The sequence below is a fragment of the Dreissena polymorpha genome, chromosome 2 (genome assembly GCF_020536995.1).
Source record: "Dreissena polymorpha isolate Duluth1 chromosome 2, UMN_Dpol_1.0, whole genome shotgun sequence".
NCBI lineage: Eukaryota > Metazoa > Mollusca > Bivalvia > Myida > Dreissenidae > Dreissena > Dreissena polymorpha.
Window position 1 is genome coordinate 18,986,494 of NC_068356.1, and position 20,477 is coordinate 19,006,970.

Below are 20,477 nucleotides of genomic sequence, written 5' to 3' on the forward strand. Positions count from 1 at the left end.
CAAAACTAAAATAGTTAAACCAGCTTACATATAGGTAATCTAAGATTGTTGTCTTGAAAGCAGCTGAAATGAATAAGTTAATAAGGTATATAAAAGTTAAACAAATTATTTATAAAATGTGTTATCTGCCTATAAAAACGATTCAATTGATATAAAACTGCTAAGTTGCGATAGTAATCGAACACTGACAACAACAACAACAGCCTCTTAGTCGATTTTGTTTCCATCAACAGTAAAGATGAGGTTGTCAGCTAGGCTTCTTTTTAAGTATAAAAGAACGTTTCCACGTCAACCTTATGTTACAGCAAAGGAATTGACAGATAATTTTCAAGAAGGAGGTAATGTACCGTCTGAAGGTTATTCTCCTGTCATAGATTTCGGGTAAATCAATTCGGATACTTCTCATCAAGATTTATCTATCTATGTATACTGCCAAGCGCCCTTTCGAGCATTATAAGCAGATATAGACATTATTGAGTCCGTTTCCTGGGCGAACCAGTACTTGGTGTCTATGGAGGAGATAATGAGAACGCTCCCCAAGTAGGGAAACCTATCAATCTATTTCTTTTTAACCCCCCACGCATGGCCATAATGTATCAGTATTGAACATAGCCATTATTATAAAAGAAGAAGATGAAGAAGAAGAACCAACAAACTCCAAATCACTAGGCCGACACCTCATCAACTACACCACCGTCTATGTAGTTGCAATAATCTCCCTGCTATTCACCATCCGGGTCGTATGTGCTTATAAAAGCTCAAAGCACTTAAGAATAACTGATTATCTATGAACCCTTTATGTTGCTTGGGGGATTGTCACCCAAATTGAGCAAGGGTATTTCAATGAAAGTTTTGGTATTCAGTTTCTCCACAAATTCATGTGCTGCGACCTAGCTTAGTACTACTTGAAGGAGTGGCTGAATTATAGCATAAGTTGCTAAATGTTACCCACTTTACCAATAATATGCTTCTTTTTGAATTGCAGTTTATCATCTGCTGAATATAATTTACCAGGAACAAAAGCTATTGTGGAATATTTTTTCGTCATTGCCTTAATTGTTGTGACAGATTTTTTTTTCTTATAGCACCCATAATTTAATGTGTTTTGAACTTCTATATGTATCGTAATTACTCTAAGTTCATGACACTCCAAGTTTTCAGACACCCTCTTTTAGAAAAAAATGATTATTTTTCATGACTTAATTTTTGGACATACAGGTTTTCGTCCATGATTAATGTCTCTTAATTTTCAGACTGACAGTATATTTGATTTGCTATTCTACAGATTTAGGCCCTGTTTTAATGCCCCGGTAGGGTGGCAGGGGTGGCGAAATCTTAAAAAACTATACTTGCCCACGGACAACCATTTAGGAAATTTAACCTGTCCGTTGCTGAACTACACTTGTCCGTTAATGTTTATATAAATTATAAACGCATTTATTGATTAATGTAAAATATATCATGTGGAATAAATCAAAATGAGTATAATTTGCTTGTTTTTGTTATTGTTGTATTTCCATGGTACTTTCATGATAGCAGTATATCATAAAATATATACAGACTTTCACAAACTTTAATCTTGCAAAGCTAGTGTTATTTAAACTTGTGTTACACATAAGTGCATCGTAATGTTAACAAATTAAACTAGTCCATTCCAGTGTAAAGTCCACACTTAGTATCGGCTATTTTGTTATCATCAACTTGTTGCCATGGAAAATCTTTTAGCCAAGTTTCTTGAAAAGTTCTGGTGCATTTGATTAGATCATATTTTGTATCCTAGTCTTTTTATGCACCCGGTTGGGTGGCATATAGCAGTTGAACTGTCCGTCAGTCAGTATGTCAGTATGTGTGTATGTCAGTCTGTCCGTCCGTCCGAAAAAAACTTTATCATTGGCAATAACTTTTTCACTATTGAAGATAGCAACTTGATATTTGGCATGCATGTGTATCTCATGGAGCTGAACATTTTGAGTGGTGAAAGGTCAAGGTCATCCTTCAAGGTCAAATGTCAAATATATGGTGTCTGTCCGTCTGAAAACTTTAAAATTGGCCATCATTTTTTCAATATTAAAGAAAGCAACTTGATATTTGGCATGCATGTGTATCACATGAAGCTGCACATTTTGAGTGGTGGAAGTTCAAGGTCAAGGTCATCCTTCAAGGTCAAAGGTCAACAAAAAATATTCAAAGTGGCGTTCTCATGAAGCTGCACATTTTGAGTGGTGGAAGTTCAAGGTCAAGGTCATCCTACAAGGTCAAGGTCATCCTTCAAGGACAAAGGTAAAAAATAATAATTTCAAAGCGGCTTTCTCATGAAGATGCACATTTGAGTGGTGGAAGTTCAAGGTCATCCTTCAAGGTCAAGGTCATCCTTCAAGGTCAAAGGTCAAAAAAATTAAATCAAAGCGGTGTATCATGAAGCTGCACATTTTGAGTGGTGGAAGGTCAAGGTCATCCTTCAAGGTCAAGGTCATCCTTCAAGGTCAAAGGTAAAATAATAAAAAATATAAAAAAATCAAAGCAGCATTCTCATGAAGCTGCACATTTTGAGTGGTGGAAGTTCAAGGTCAAGGTCATCCTTCAAGGTCAAAGGTCAAAATTTTTTTTAATAATTTCAAAGCGGCGCAATAGGGGGCATTGTGTTTCTGACGAACACATTTGTTGTTTAGGGGTTTTTTTTGGGGGGGGGGGGGTGAACTGCTCAAAGCGTCGGTTGTCTGCTCCGTTGTTGAAGTTTGAAAAAAAAAATACTATCTTTATTTTTAAAGTTGTCTGAAATGACAAGGTAGACCGTGTTTTGATTATCTTAGTTCGATACTTTAATTTCCATCTGATTGTAGCAATAAAGAAACCAGTCTATACACTGTCAAACAGTTGGACCGAATGTTGAAAATGCGGCATGCTTCCGGTCTCTTATGGAATAAGGGAGATCAGAGCGCAGGAGATTGCCCATATTTTAGCTTGATTGCTCCGCAAATTGCACTTACAATGTAATCGCGTGTCAACATCCGGTTTTGTAAAACTTAATTACGGCTTAAATTCAATGTATTGTTTTGTATTCGTCCAGCCGACTGGTTGTCCACAGACAACTGAATTGAAAAAAATCAGTTGCCCAGACAAACAAATGTACAACTTCAGCAACTCGGACATTTGTCCGTCAGTCAGTATGTCAGTATGTGTGTATGTCAGTCTGTCCATCCGTCCGGAAAAAAAAACTAGCGTTGGCCATAACTTTTGCATTGTTGAAGATAGAAACTTGATATTTGGCATGCATGTGTATCTCATGAAGCTGCACATTTTGAGTGGTGGAAGTTCAAGGTCAAGGTCATCCTTCAAGGTCAAAGGTCAACAAAAAAAAATAAAAATCAAAGTGGCGTTCTCATGAAGCTGCACATTTTGACAGGGTTGTCATTATTAACCGATTGTCGATCAAATTCATCGCTTAAAATCGCCAGAAAATCGGTTATTTTTCCCAGAGACTTAGACGTTATCTACGTCTCTGTTTGTCCCGAATCTTTAAAATTGCGATCGGAAGTTTTGATCATGCAAACCGACGATAATTGACGAGTAATAACCGTACTATAGTAGAGCGACGCCCGGTCATTCAGTCAGTCCATTAACTCCGCCTAAGAGCTACTGTTTTCAATGAAATTCTCAGCGAGTGGCCAATATTGATTTTTCCAGCTGTCAATCAAATTCTTCTTGGTAAACACGTCAACCAATCAGAGCTCAGGCAGCCGAATACACGCCGACCCCACGTGAAATTTTATCAAATAGCTGTACATTTCACAGATTATTACTGACCGTATCTCAACGAATGTTGCACTGTAGCGGGTAATTAACTAGTTTTTTTAGTTAGAGAAAAGGTTTCCACATATTACAAAATGCTTTTCGATTTTCTACCAAAATAAAATTTATTAGCGACCTCTGCGCTACAAAATCCGTCCGGAAAAAAAAAATCGTTTATCTCTTGACACTTAAATCATGGATATATATACATCTTAATTAAAGTAATAACAAATAAACCTGGCAGATGCATGCCTGAGGGCAATTGACCATTACATTTGCATAATTGGGTAAATAACACTCGATTGGTCATTATCAGCTCGGGTACTACTTACATGTACTGCGGGTACTCTTAAGTATACTTACATGTACCCCAGGTAAGGTAAACATACTAAAACAAAACCATGAATTTTAACGCTAAATGGGTAGTTGTCGGCTATTTTATTTAAATTAATTATGTTCACATTTATGTCAAATGTTCTGTTAAATGGCCTCTATGTTATCGAAACTCATACTTAATCACAAGAAAATTATTGTACATTGATTGATTGCTTTTATTTCAATATAACTATAATTTTCAGACACCTAGATTTGTGTCTTTTAATTTGTAGACAACTGTTATTGTCCCCTACAGGTGAAACCGGAGGGCCCTAATGGTTTGCGCTCTGTCTGTCAGACAGTCAGTCTGTCTGTCGGTCAGTCTGTCAAACTTTTCTTGATCCTGCAATAACTTTAAAAGTTCTTCATATTTTTCATGAAACTTGAAACATTGATAGATGGCAATATGGAGGTCATGCACGTCATTTCATTTTGTTCTTACATCAAGAATTCTGGTTGCTATGGCAACAAATAGACTAGAAATACTGCTGGAAATGGTGGATCCTGCACACTTTCCTGGATCCTGCGATAACTTTAAAAGTTCTTCATATTTTTTCATGAAACTTAAAGCATTGATAGACGGCAAAATGGACATTATGCAGGTCATTTCATTTTCTTCCAACGTCAAAAATTCTGGTTGCTATGGCAACAAATATATATTAAAAAATCTGACAATGGTGGAGCCGGTTGGGGACATATATTGCTTGGCAATAGTCTTGTTTTTGAATATTTTTTGTATCTAAATTTAAAAAAAATATGCAAGTGTCCACAAACTTAGAGTAATTACGTTGAGTTTCATACCCAGAAATATAATTCATCTTTAGTTTTATGTTCCTTAAATATTTTAATAGCAACTTTTTTCATTCTTGAATCCCTGAGCACTTTAAATTTCTCACATGTATTTTATAACAACTTACTATGTTATAATATTTGAAATCCTTTTTATAATTTGTTTCAGTTGGATACATGAGAAACTTCGTACAAAATGAGCCGGTTTTCTTTGTGGTTCTGGCATTGGTTTCAGTGTGTAAGGAAACATATTTTTTAACCTCCTTTGATCCTACAAAATTGTTTATTTTTGACATCAAACAGTTCAGAACTGTTTTACATGTTGTGGTCTTGTACATACCTGCATGTGGTTTTCTCCAAGTTGAAAGCATTTATCTTTGAAACCTCATAAAAACCAAACACCTTTGAGACATTTTGTATGCCTATCATTTTGATCAGTCCTTCAATCTGTCTTCCTGTGACAGGTTTAATAGATTTTACTGATTTGTCTATATCAGCGCTCTTAATTAGGGGCGTTAACTTAAATATGCAAAATAAAATTACTGGAACCCCATTATTTGAATTGATTGTGCAATGTGCATATCAGTTACGCAGGAAAAGAATGGTTATGCACATAACATTTCATATTATTGACGTACCAAATTTGAAATACAAAAGTAGATGGGTTGACTTTCAGGCCTTTTTCCTGGTCAGTTTGGGGAAAATGTAATTTTGGAATTGGGAAATTTTCCAGAGAAAAGCTAAATGATTTGGGATTAACATACTGTGTAAGATGTTATTGTAATAATCATAAAACACTTAAAAACATGATTTTATTTTATTATTTTTCGAATTATGAATTTTTATTTCAAATTTTTTTTTTTTCATATTTATGCCCCCCTTCGAAGAAGAGGGGGTATATTGTTTTGCTCATTTCGGTTTGTCCGTATGTATGTCAGTCAACCAGATGGTTTCCGGATGATAACTCAGAACGCTAAGGCCTAGGATCATGAAACTTCATAGGTACATTGATCATGACTTGCAGATGACCCCTATTGATTTTGAGGTGACTAGGTCAAAGGTCAAGGTCACAGTGACCCAAAATAGTAAAATGGTTTCCGGATTATGACTCAAGAACGCTTAGGCCTAGGATCATGAAACTTCATAGGTATATTGATCATGACTCGCAGATGACCCCTATTGATTTTGAGGTGACTAGGTCAAAGGTCACGGTGACCCGAAATAGTAAAATGGTTTCCGGATGATAACTCAAGAATGCTTAGGCCTAGGATCATGAAACTTCATAGGTACATTGATCATGACTCGCAGATGACCCCAATTGATTTTGAGGTCACTAGGTCAAAGGTCAAGGTCACGGTGACCCGAAATATTAAAATGGTTTCCGGATGATAACTCAAGAACGCTTAGGCCTAGGATCATGAAACTTCATAGGTACATTGATGATGACTCGCAGATGACCCCTATTGATTTTCAGGTCATTGAGCAAAGGTCAAGGTCATTTGAAAAAAAGTTATGCTATTGTCATAACCTTGGCGTCGGCGTCCGGTTAAGTTTTGTGTTTAGGTCCACTTTTCTCATAAAGTATCAAAGCTATTGCATTCAAACATATTACACTTACTTACTATCATGAGGGGACTGGGCAGGCAAAATTTGATAACTCTGGCGTGCATTTTGACAGAATTATGCGCCCTTTTTATACATAATTGAAAATTTTGTTAAGAAAACAGTATACTTTTTGCGATTGGGAATATAGCCGAATTTCGGCTATAAAATCGGGCCAAAAAAACAACCTGCCTAGGATCATGAAACTTCATAGGTACATTTATCATGACTTGCAGATGACCCCTATTGATTTTCAGGTCACTAGGTCAAAGGTCAAGGTCACAGTTACAAAAAACGTATTCACACAATGGCTGCCACTACAATTGGCATCCCATATGGGGGGCATGCATGTTTTACAAACAGCCCTTGTTTGCTTGAGTGTGTCCATTTAAGAAATCATAGATATGCCAGGAAATGGCCTTAGTTTGGCGCACAAGAGGGGACTTAACTTTAATAAGAGTAAATACAAATCATTATAATTTGATTACTGAATATGTTTAATACTTGCATCACAGTGTATTGATTTTTTAGCTCACCTGATTGCTCAGGTAAGCTTTTGTGACCGGTCTTTGTTTGTTGTATGTCCGTCCGTCCGTTAACAATTGCTCATAAACACTCTAGAGGCCACATTTCTTGTCCCATCTTCATGAAACTTTCTCAGAAGCTTTGTCCCAATGAAATCTCGGCCGAGTTCGAAACTGGGTTGTGCCGGGTCAAAAACTAGGTCACTAGGTAAAAAAAAGAAAAACCTTGTAAACACTGTAGAAGTCACATTTCATGCCCAATGTTCATGTATCTTTGTCAAAATGTTTGTCTTAATGATATCTTGGTTGAGTTCAAAAGTGGTTCCGATCCGTTGAAAAACATGGCCGCCAGTGGGCGGGGCAGTTTTCCTTATTTGGCTATAGAGAAACGTTGTAAACACTCTACAAGTCACAATTTTTGCCCAATCATCATGAAAGTTGGTCAAAACATTGGTTCAATTGATGTCTCGAACGAGTTCGAAAATGAACGAGATCAGTGAAAAAAGATGGCAGCTAGTGGGCAGGGCATTTTTATCTTTATGTATATAGTGGCAGTTTTCCCCATATGGCTTTAGAGAAACCTTGTAAACACTCTAGAAGTCACAATTTTTGGCCAATCATCATGAAAGTTGGTCAAAACATTAGTTTTATTGATATCTCGGACGAGTTTGAAAATGGTCGGGATCGGTGAAATAACATGGCAGCCAGTGGGCGTGGCATTTTTCTCTATATGTATAAAGTGAAAACATGTGAACACAGTAGAAGTCACATTTTTGGCCAGATTTTCATGTAATTTTCTCAGAACATTTGTTTCCTTGATACAACAGTTGAGTTAAAAAATGGTTCCGGTCAGTTGAAGTACATGGCTGCTGGGAGTGGGGCAGTTTTCTTATTATGCCCCCCCCCCCTTTCGAAGAAGAGGGGATATATATTGTTTTGTTCATGTCGGTCTGTCCGTCCACCAAATGGTTTCCGGATAATAACTCAAGAGCGCTAATGCCTAGGATCATGAAACTTCATAGATACATTGATCATGAACCCCAGATGACCCCTATTGATTTTCAGGTCACTAGGTCAAAGGTCACGGTCACGGTGACTCAAAGCAGTAAAATGGTTTCCGGATGATAACTCAAGAACGATTAGGCCTAGGATCACGAAACTTCATAGGTACATTGATCATGACTCGTAGATGACCCCTATTGATTTTCAGGTTACTAGGTCAAAGGTCAAGGTCACGGTGACCCGAAATAGTAAAATGGTTTCCAGATGATACATGTAACTCAAGAACGCTTATGCCTAGGATTATGAAACTTCATAGGTACATTGATCATGACTCGAAGATGACCCCTATTGATTTTCAGGTCACTAGGTCAAAGGTCAAGGTCACGGTGACCTGAAATAGTAAAATGGTTTCTGGATGATAACTCAAGAACGCTTATGCCTAGGATCATGAAACTTCATAGGTACAATGATCATGACTTGCAGATGACCCCTATTGATTTTCAGGTCACTAGGTCAAAGGTCAAGGTCATGTTGACCTGAAATAGTAAAATGGTTTCTGGATGATTACTCAAGAACGCTTATGCCTAGGGTCATGAAACTTCATAGGTATATTGATCATGATTGGCAGATGATCCCTATTGATTATTAGGTCAAAGGTCAAGGTCACAGTGCCAAAAAACCTATTTACACAATGGTTGTCAAGGTCACGGTGACTCAACTTAGAAAAATGGTTACCGGATGATAACTCAAGAATGCGTACACCTAAGATCATGAAACTTCATAGGTACATTGATCATGACTCCCAGATGAAATAATAATGAAACTTGACCAGGATGTTTGTCTGGACAATATCTAGGTCAAGTTTGACATTTTGTAAAGATTAAATGAACCGACTCCTCTCAGGTGAGCGAACTAGGGCCATCTTGGCCCTCTTGTTGTAATATGGCAACTGTCTCTTGTGTCTTTTGACAGGCAAACAAATCATGCAGTATTATTTCAATGCATTGAAATACGCCTTGAATAATTATGCTTTCTGATAGCTAATGAGGAATAGTAAAAGCATTGAACTGATTGATATCCCAGTCTAATTAATGATTTACATACTAGTAGTACATTGTAAATGTGTATTTCAGTAACTGGCTATGCCATCGTTAACTACCGGAAGGAGCTGAACAGTGATCCTGACTATTTAAGGGTCTACCAAAAGAAATACACAGGTAAGTTTGCAGTTTATCCAGAGCATGTGATGTGCAGTCTGTGTTTGGTATATTAAAGATGGACTTCCTGCATCCACTTACATTCATCCTCTTACATTCATCAAATATGGGTCTCTGGATTTGATGGAGATTTCAATCTTCATTCAATAATTAACAAAACTGAAGTGTATGTGTATGACCCCAAAGTCTTGTAAAGGGACCCAATCAGATCAGGAAATAAAATGAAATTTTTATGAATAGAATGTTGTTCATGATATTCTGCTTGAAGTTTGATCATAAACACTATGTTAGTGCAGAGATTAGTTTAACCTTTTTGTAATGTAAATATATATCACTTCAAACAATATGGATTCATGGTATCTTTGACGGCTTGTGGATCATTATGGTCGAAACAGTTTTGAATGCTGCATATGGATTGGTAGCACCTTATAATTAATTTGTAGAAATGTAAAGTCAAGCCTGGGGGTTGTTTGTCTAGAGATCGACAGTTAATTGATCGAAATCTCTGAAAGGTCAACTCAAGCATTGATTAAAAACTGTGTCTAGGAAATTGAGTGTCTGGTCAATAACAGAAGTGTGTCACAGAACAGACATTTATAGTCTGTTTAATGCACCATTAAAGTAAGACCTGAAGAAGGCAGACAAATTATTATGTAATTTGTATTTCACGTGTTGGTTGTTTGTCAGGCCAGTAACAGTAAGGCATCTATCTGAATAAGTACAGGCAATAAAAGAACCCAGCTTAAATTGAAGTCATCATTATGTCACCTCCTAAATAATGACCAACATGATTTCTAAAACTTTTCTTGTCATTCAGTAATGTTTTTGGTAGATAATCAGATTCTAAATTTCCCCCAAAATGTCAGTCCTTGTTTCCCTCTTACTACATAGGATGTGTTCTTGTAATATGGACATAGATGTTTGATCAAATGTTCAAACAAACAAAAGTTGCATCAGTAAATAATAAAATGTTAGTAATTTAAAAAAAAATTAGGGGATATTTGTTGGATTCAATTTTAATTCACAAGTGATCATAAAAAATAATATTTTCACAAGATAATTAAAATCGATATTCCACCAAATTCAACAAATTTTCTTTTTATTTTATTCTTTTTTTCACCATTCATTTACATTGTAAAAGAGTTTAAGTGGAGAATTTCGCTGGAATAATGACAGCATTTCCTTACAAAATTTAAGTCATTTCACAGTGAAACAATGACAATTATAGAAAATCTTCACTGTTATTTTTCACTGTTATCAGTTTTAATTCACTGATATTTCTCTATAAATCACCTGAAAGCATAAAATAAACATGGATATATTCAAGTGTATTACTTTCTGTTTGAGCATGATTCATATTAAATTTACATATGGTCTTTCTATTTAATTTCAGTGAAAAGAAGTGCTGATGTGAGTGATCCTACAAAGGACTGCTTCACTTAAACAAGAACTTGTATCATGTGGTGCCCATCATAGACGATTGAATTGATAGGGATTGTTGAAATTTACCATTGTTTTCTGCATTTTGAAATATGTTTTGCCATTAAAGAAGAGTTTGTATACTGTTAATAGAGGGATATTGATAATTAAATAATTGAATAATAAATTTAAAACTAGGTAAGGTGAAGTTTGTGGGGTATTGGTTTGGAATGGATGTGCTGTTTTAAAATAAATGAATTGTACATACATTTTGTCCTGGAGTGGTATTTATATTTACATAAATGGTTAAATACTGATATCGAAATGTTTATGACAGGTACAGGTATTGGAACATAAATCAATTTATTTATTTTTTTATTACTTTTTGGAGGGGGGGGGGACTATTTCCAACCATTAAAAAAATGCATCTAACGGTTGGTACAGACTTGCATTTACCGGTAGTTATAGTATCTTTACATATACCTTCTTCTTTCTTTTAGGTCAGTAAACACAAACCTTCTGATAGTTGCCTGTTGTTGTTTTTAGCTCACCTGAGCACAATGTGCTCATGGTGAGCTTTTGTGATCGCCTTTTGTCCGTCGTGCGTCATGCAGCGTCAACATTTGCCTTGTTAACACTCTCAAGGCCACATTTATAGTCCAATCTTCATGAAATTTGGTCAGAAGATTGGTCTCAATAATATCTTGGATGAGTTCAAAAATGGTTACGTTTGCTTGAAAAACATGGCTGCAAAGGGGCGGGGCATTTTTCCTTATTTGGCTATATATGGCTATAGTAAAATCTTGTTAACACTCTAGAGGCCACATTTATAGTCCGATCTTCATGAAACCTGGTCAGAAGATTCATCCCAAAAATTTCTTGGACAAGTTTTAAAATAATGCCAGTTGGTTATAAAAACATGGCCACCAGGGGGCGGGGCATTTTGCCTGATATGGCTATAGTAAAACCTTGTTAACACTCTAGAGGCCACATTTATTTTCAAATCTTCATGAAATTTGGTCAGAAGATTGGTCTCAAAGATATCTTGGATGAGTTAAAAAATGGTTGCGTTTGCTTGAAAACATGGCTGCCAAGGGGCAGGGCTTTTTTCCTTATAAGGGTCTATATGGCTATAGTAAAATCTTGTTAAAGCGAGATTATACGATTTTGTATATGTGTTAAATTGTAATATATTGATTAAATATGTTACAATGACACTAAAAAGGCATGAAAAAATATACACTGACGACGAATTTCATAAAATGCAGCAAAGACAAATAAGCGCCTGAGGCGATCGTGACGAAGATATTTCGTACATATTTTCCTACAATAACCGAAGCATTCGTCTGTTTAGCTAGTGTTCCCGTGTCGTATGAATAGATATCGTTGCAGGAATTTAAAATTAACTGTTAAACTAAATTTAGATTCACATCGTACATGCATGATTTACATGCTGGCGAATTCGACTGTGCAGACATTTTTGATTTCAGAATATTGAAATATATGTTTAATAAGTTTTTTATACATTTTATAAAAATTAATAAATTTGACAAAATCATATCATCTTGCTTTAACGCTATAGGGGCCTAATTTATTGTCTAAACTTAGTCAGAAGATTCATCCTAACAATATCTTGGACGAGTTAAAAAATGATGCCGGTTGTTTGAAAAACATGGCCGCTAGGGAGCGGGTCATTTTTCCTTATATGGCTATAGTAAAACCCTGTTAACACTCTAGAGGCCACATTTATTTTCTGGTCATCATGAAACTTGGTCTGAAAATTTGTCCCAATGATATCTTGAACAAGTTTGAAAATGGTTTAAATTGTTTGAAAAACATGGCAACCAGGGGGCGGGGCATTTTTCCTGATATGTCATTTATTGTTCGATCATCATGAAACTTGGTCAGAAGATTCATCCTAATTATATCTTTGACAAGTTTGAAAATGGTTTGGGTTGATTGAAAAACATGGCCACCAGGGGGCGGGGCATTTTTTCTCTTATATGGCTTTAGCAAAACCTTGTTTACACTCTAGAGGCCACATTTATTTCTGATGATCATGAAACTTGGTCAGAAGATTTGTCCAAATGGTATCTTAGATGAGTTGACAAATAGTTCGGGTTGGGTGAAAGACATGGGCACCAGGAGGCGGTGCATTTTTCCTAATATCGCTATATGACTATAGTAAAACCTTGTTAACACTTGAGGCCAAATTTATTGTCTGATCTTCATGAAACTTGGTTACAAGAATTGTCCCAATTATATCTTGGACGAAAAATGTTAGTTGAAAAACATTGCCATCAGGGGGCAGGATATTTTTTCCTTATATGGTTATTGTAAAATCTTGTTTACACTCTTTATGTAGCATTTATTGTCCAGTCTTCATTCTTCAAAAAACAAGGTCAGAATATTTGTTTTAATGATATTTTGGATGTGTACGAAAATGTTTACGGTCTGTTGAAAAACGTGGCCGCCAGGGTGTTCACTATTCATAAAAGTTGGTTTGAACATTTGTTCAAATGACATTTTAGGCTGCACAGAACAGGTCAGGTCCTTTGAATCTCAGGTGAGCGACTTTGGACCTTTCAGGCCTTCTTGTTTATTCTTTGGACCTTTCAGGCCTTCTTGTTTATTCTTTGGACCTTTCAGGCCTTCTTGTTTATTCTCTGGACCTTTCAGGCCTTCTTGTTTATTCTTTGGACCTTTCAGGCCTTCTTGTTTATTCTTTGGACCTTTCAGGCCTTCTTGTTTATTCTTTGGACCTTTCAGGCCTTCTTGTTTATTCTTTGGACCTTTCAGGCCTTCTTGTTTATTCTTTGGACCTTTCAGGCCTTCTTGTTTATTCTTTGGACCTTTCAGGCCTTCTTGTTTATTCTTAGGACCTTTCAGGCCTTCTTGTTTATTCTTTGGACCTTTCAGGCCTTCTTGTTTATTCTTTGGACCTTTCAGGCCTTCTTGTTTATTCTTTGGACCTTTCAGGCCTTCTTGTTTATTCTTTGGACCTTTCAGGCCCTCTTGTTTATTCTTTGGACCTTTCAGGCCTTCTTGTTTATTCTTTGGACCTTTCAGGCCTTCTTGTTTCAACAGCGAGCAATGTAGTGTGAATCAGCGAAGATTAATTCATCAAAGAATGTACAGAAACAAAAAATCTTAACCCATGCGTGCAGCATCTAATGTATGTTGTATGCAATGGTTTGATTCTTTATAAAACTCCACCATGCCACAACTTATCAAGGTTCTCACGTTTCTAAATGGGTTGTGATTGTATGTTTCTGTACATCTTTGCATGAATGTATAATCGCTGAATCGCACTGCATTGGCTGATTTTTAAAAATAATGCGAAATGTGTTGAAAAACATATTAAACCTAAAACATCAGGGTCTGAGCGCAACCTCGGAAGTAGCATTGGCTCATTTATTAATGCATCTAAAAAAGAGGTTGCGCGCGTGATTAACCGCCGTGCATTAGCCTATTCACCTGTAAAGCTTTTTGTCATAACATTGTACATGTGATCATTTGACTACATTAAGACAATAAAATAATTCATATGTGACGATTGGACGCTTTAGCACGTGGGGTAGGAGGCTTGCATCTTTTTGCGGCACTTCCATAGCAAAGATCAACAACAGCAACACGCGAGGAGAATTCTGCTTGTTTGCATTTATGTTTCGTTCAACCAAGATAGTGTTCCATATTTGATTTAAAAGATCAATATGTCAGTAAATGCAATATCATGTTAAACTTCTAGTTTACTGACCTATTTGAGGGAATTCAAATTTTAAGTAAGATGTCACATTTTCATAATTTCATGGACATTTCTTTAGCTGAAGTTTTTTAAATGACAATTGCACTTCTGTTGGCAAATACCAAACACTTTTTATACGCCCTTTTGAAAAAAAAACGGGACATATTGTAGGTTCACCTTGGCGGCAGACAGGCGGCGTCCACAGCAGTTTCCTCTCTCTAATTGAAATAGTTTTCATCCGATCTTCACCAAACTTGGTCAGAAGTTTTATCTAGACAATATCTAGGTCAAGTTCGAATATGGGTTATGCCGGGTAAAAAACTAGGTCACAGGGTCACTTAGTGGATTTCAAGCATTTAGCTTGTTTTTTGCTCTCTAATTGAAGTAGTTTTTATCAGATATTCACCAAACTTGGTCAGAAGTTGTATCTGGACAATATCTAGGTCAAGTTCGAATATGGGTCATGCCGGGTCAAAAACTAGATCACGGGGTCACTTGGTGCATCTCAAGCATTTAGCATGGTGTCCACTCTGTAATAGAAGTAGTTTTCATCCAATAATCACCAAACTTGGTCAGAAGTTGTATCTAGACAATATCTAGGTCAATTTCGAATATGGGTCATGCAGGGTCAAAAACTAGGTCACAGGGTCACTTAGTGCATTTCAAGCATTTTGCATGGTGTCCGCTCTCTAATTGAAGTAGTTTTCATCCAATCTTCACAAAATTTCCTCAGAAGTTGTGTCTAGACAATATCTAGTTCAAGTTCAAATATGGGTCATGCCGGGCCAAAAACTAGATCACGAGGTCACTTAGTGCATTTCAAGCATTTTGCATAGTGTCCGCTCTCTAATTGAAGTAGTTTTCATCTGATCTTCTCCAAATTTGGTAAGAAGTTGTGTCTTGATGATATGTAGGTCAAGTTCAAATATGGGTCATGGTAAAGTTATCAAGTTGTCCAAAACCTTCAAACGGGCGTATCTTGTGACAGTTTGGCACTCTTGTTAACAGATGTAACACACCATTTTGTGTGACTCAGAAATGCTTAATTTGCTGTTGAATACTGTTATAGTTAGCAAGCATTAAAAGAAACTTTTCACATTTTTGTAAATTGACAAAATACAAAAAAAATTGTATCGGATTCGCAAATTTTCGTTGTAGTTCTGATAGTTGTGAGGAAACATTAATACTGAACCTTTACCATGCTTTGAAATATACACAATAAGCATCTTATGACGATTTAAAAACCTGAGAATTATACAGCGTTGCAACGCGAAACGATTGAATAATTTGCAGAGTTCTAGTTGTTGTTCTCGTTTTATTTTGTGGCACTGTGAGGATGGCTTATATAAAGTATTAAGTACATCACTCATTGTGTGAACACAGACTGCAGACTGATCTCAGCGTTAGACTTTTACTCCAGGAGTCAGTGGTTCGAGTTCAGTTGAGGGTTACGTTTTTCATTCTTTAATTTTATTCTTGTGGAGTTTTTTAGATCCAATGTTTACATATATCACTAGAAAGCATTTTATGACAAACTTCAATACATGCCAAAATCTGTGAAAAGGTCCATATCATTCACTGATATTTCTCTGTAAACCGCAGGAAAGCATAACATACCGTAAATGATACATAAAATGGACGCACTGTTTCGTGCACGCAATCTTAATTGATACACTTATCGGCAACAAAGTCAATCATCGATCGAATTATTATCATACTAATAATTTAAAACAAACCGAATTGATGCTGAATGATTTGGCGATGTTAATCATCGGAATACTGTTTGTCTGCAGTAGTTTATATTAGCATTCGAAAATTAAATATGTCATATAAAAAATAACATTGTCAAACAACATTTGCAGGATGACTTATACGTTCATTTAGTTTACATTTCACTTAGCAGTGCTCAAAACTTAACGTTAAGGGTAAAACTTACGCTTAATTTGAACTATCACGTACATACATCCCAAAATTTGAAATATTTTACAGTCGGGACGATTATTACACTATTGTTCCATTTTTAATAACAGTCAAAAGTAAAACAGAGAAATCCGAATAACATCATAGCATCTCAATTTAAACAAGATTTGTTTGTTAAAATGTATGCCCCTCGTTATTGGGCAAAGTCGTACCTGTTAAATTGACCTGAGTTCTCTTAATGTAATTAAAGCGCTGAAGGCACTGAAGTTGTTCGCTATTGCATAATCTTAGACGCAACTCAGTTTTCAAAATTATATTATAGCTTTTTATATCGCAAGTTTGAAATGAACACAACCCATTCAAATTTAAAAAGATTGTGTCTTAACGAACAGGTCGAGATGTGTGTGCACTGTTTATCCTAATATTTATGTTATAGAGTTAACTAAGACAAAATACATGTCACAACAATTTGTCTCTTTTTGTCGCAATTGGTTGCTGCACTGGCAATATCTTTAGAATTTTGGTTGCCTTGCTAAAGAATAACAAGCCTAAAATCATGCACATGTTGTGTTATGTGTATTTAATACTTTATTTATTTTCTTTAAATTATTGAGCACAATTTTGCCGACATGGCAGGCTTTTAATGCGTCATGTGTTGTTGTGAGCCGGAATTGAATCATTTACTAGGCCTAATTGATTCACAGTCGCCTATTTGTATTCTATGTTTAATTGAGTTGTTTAAAGCTTTAAAAAAGCTAGTTGTCCTGCTGTTTAGCCCAAATGTAACCAACTTTTGAAAGTGAGTTTCCTAGGCTTAAATCTACTGGCCCCAGGCTAACAGGCAACCACTAAACCTGTAAGTTATTCATTATGTAAGATCTGACAGTGTATTGAACTCATTCAATTTGCAAGTCTGAAGACATTAAAGGGAACAATTCATGTTTTGGTAAATTGACAAATTTAAACGATTTAATAATTTGAAGAGTTCTGTTGTTGTTATATTTTTTCATACTACGAGGATTGCTTGTATAAAGTCATCGTCGGATGCCTACGACTAATACATTCTGTTACTCTCCAGCGATAAATGATAAGTAGCGGAATGGGTCAAACGTGGGTATCCGACGATGCTATACTATAAAGTATAAAATACATCTCTCATTATATGAGCACGGATGGCCAAGTGTTCTAAACAAGACTTTTATTTCAGGGGTCAGTAGTTTGAGCCTAGTTGAGGGTAACTTTTTATGTCCCCCACTATAGTAGTGGGGGACATATTGTGTTTGCCCTGTCTGTTGGTTGGTCTGTTGGTCTGTTGGTCTGTTGGTTGGTTGGTTGGTTGGTTGGTTGGTTTGCGCCAACTTTAACATTTGCAATTACTTTTGCAATATTCAAGATAGCAACTTGATATTTGGCATGCATATGTATCTCATGGAGCTGCACATTTTGAGTGGTGAAAGGTCAAGGTCATCCTTCAAGGTCAAAGGTCAAATATATGGGTCAAAATCCGTCATTTAATGTACACTTTTGCAGTATTTCAATATTCAAGATAGCAACTTGATATTTGGCATGCATGTGTATCTCATGGAGCTGCACATTTTGAGTGGTGAAAGGTCAAGGTCAAGGTCATCCTTCAAGGTCAGATGTCAAATATATGCGGCCAAAATCGCTCATTTTATGAGTACTTTTGCAATATTGAAGATAGCAACTTGATATTTGGCATGCATGTGTATCTCATGGAGCTGCACATTTTGAGTGGTGAAAGGTCAAGGTCAAGGTCATCCTTAAAGGTCAGAGGTCAAATATATGTGGCCCAAATCGCTTATTTTATGAATACTTTTGCAATATTGAAGATAGTAACTTGATATTTGGCATGCATGTGTATCTCATGGAGCTGCACATTTTGAGTGGTGAAAGGTCAAGGTCATCCTTCAAGGTCAAATATATGGGTCAAAATTGCTCATGTAATGTCACTTCTGCAATATTGAAGCTAGCAATTTTATATTTGAAATGCATGTGTATCTCATGGAGCTGCACATTTTGAGTGGTGAAGGGTCAAGGTCAAGGTCAATCTTCAAGGTCAAACATCATATAGGGGTCAAGGTCATCCTTCAAGGTCAAACATCATATAGGGGGACATTGTGTTTCACAAACACATCTTGTTTTGTTTCTTTAATTTTTTTCTTGTTTTTTTTGTATGGAGCTTTTAAGATCCAACGTGTACATTTATCAATATTAAGCATTTAAAGACAAGCTGTGAAAAGGTTCCTTTTAGATATTTACTCAAAATGCCACAAGGTAAACATTTAGAACTCATTGGTTGTTTAATTGATTTAAAAGTGATTTTGTTTATTTGCCTTGATAGCAAGGTTACTTTGAAGTTATTATCACTTTTATCTTTTTTTTCAAATCATTAATAGCAAAGATGATTTAAGCTTCATTTTGGGAAAACAGGGCTTATGCATTTATTGTCATCCGAAAACGAAAAACATTATACAATCATAACGTGTCGTCCTTGATTAGCTTGTGTGCACTGCACAGGCTTATCAGTGTGCACAAGCTAATCTGAGCCACCACTTTTTTGACATGCATTAAGCCCTGTTTTCCCTGAATGAACATATTTCAATGGCAAACTGGCCAATGTCATCGAACAAGCTGTTAAACACTATTGATTGCATACACACACTCTGTCTGCAGTTTACCAGTGGTGAAGTATAAACAGGCTAATCAGTGTGCACAGGTAGATGTAATAGTAGTAGACTAGTGGTAGAAGTAGTAGTAGTAGTAGTAGTAGTAGTAGTAGTAGTAGTAGTAGTAGTAGAAGTAGTAGTAGTAATAGTAGTAGTAGTAGTAGTAGTAGTAGTGGTAGTGGTAGTGGTAGTGGTAGTAGTAGTAGTAGTAGTAGAAGTAGTAGTAGTAGTAGTAGTAGTAGTAGTAGTAGTAGTAGTTGCTGCAGCAGGAACAACAACAGCAGCAGTAGTAATAGTAGCCTTGTTTTTGGGACGTTTTCATTGGTTGATTAATTTGAGGGAACAAGATAGTATTTGATTGGCTGACTAACTCGTGGCCACGAGTTAGCTAAGTCGGGATCTCGAGATCTCGAAATTATATCCTCTTTTGTTTAATGCACCCTTTCTTTATTTACTGCACCACTCTTTTTTTAATTGCTCTCCTCTTTTATTTAGTTTTGCACTCCTCTTTTTTCTATCTTGTGGCCACGACATAGCTATCTCGAGATCCCGACTTAGCTAACTCTTGGCCACGAGATAGAAAAAAGAGGAGTGCAATTTAAAAAAAAACAGAGGAGTGAATGTCACCTCGAGATCTCCAGATCCCGACTTAGCTAACTCGTGGCCATGACATAGAAAAAAGAGGAGTGCAATTTAAAAATAAGAGGAGTGAATGTCACCTCTTCTCCACCATAGATTTGTCATCTTATGGTGAAGTGTGTGTGGGGGTGAGGGGTGTGTTTATTCCTTTCGTAAACTGGTAACTAGTTTAGATGTCATATGTTTAACTTAAATATGACCAAAGATCGCTGTCGTAAATATATTTGAGGATATTGGTCCAGTTTGAAAAATAACCCCTTTGTGTTATTCATACTGGACACGGCTGTTTAAACATGTATTGTTTGCACAACATTTTATTTTCAATCAATTAGTAAACATCATACAGTTGCAAATACATGTAGTATTTAACATGTGGTGTTAATGTTTAATTAAACCATTATATGATCTTATATTTTACTCTGATTTATGAGACACATGCAAGTTGTCAAAGAAAGCTGTTCAATCTTTTCATTCGGATATTTTGGATTGCCGCTGTTTTTAAAATTATCGAGGTAAGCTTTAAATTTCGAATTAAGGTATTAATGTTTAAGACTACTTAATATTAGCTGAATAAACATGATTGTTAAGTAAAAAGCTAGAGGCCCGGGTATATGGTCTTCCCGTGAACATTATTCAGTCTCATTAGCCTACATGCGCGTATATACCTTTTAAGAGGTCATTTAGCGTAAATATGAAATACAAATAACACAATTAAAATATCAGGACATTACAGTAAACTCTAAATTATCTTCAAATACACCGATAAATT

At 36.0% G+C, this 20,477-nt stretch overlaps 1 protein-coding gene and 1 long non-coding RNA gene across 3 annotated transcripts in view; both read left to right on the forward strand.

Annotated features, from left to right (window-relative positions):
* LOC127866114 (uncharacterized) overlaps positions 1-18,532 on the forward strand; it is a 136,501-nt gene extending 117,969 nt beyond the window's left edge. The window contains exon 3 of one of the 2 annotated variants that reach the window (XR_008042853.1): positions 18,145-18,532. This is a non-coding gene — a long non-coding RNA (uncharacterized LOC127866114). The remainder of the gene's footprint in view (positions 1-18,144) is intronic. The other variant, XR_008042854.1, reaches the window with a different exon arrangement.
* On the forward strand, positions 157-10,984 carry LOC127866110 (uncharacterized). The gene is made up of 4 exons (XM_052406519.1): positions 157-338; positions 5,123-5,191; positions 9,215-9,298; positions 10,692-10,984. Exons 1-4 carry the CDS (start codon positions 239-241, stop codon positions 10,739-10,741), a joined length of 303 nt encoding a protein of 100 aa, XP_052262479.1. The 5' UTR covers positions 157-238; the 3' UTR covers positions 10,742-10,984.
* Positions 18,533-20,477: the final 1,945 nt, after the last annotated feature.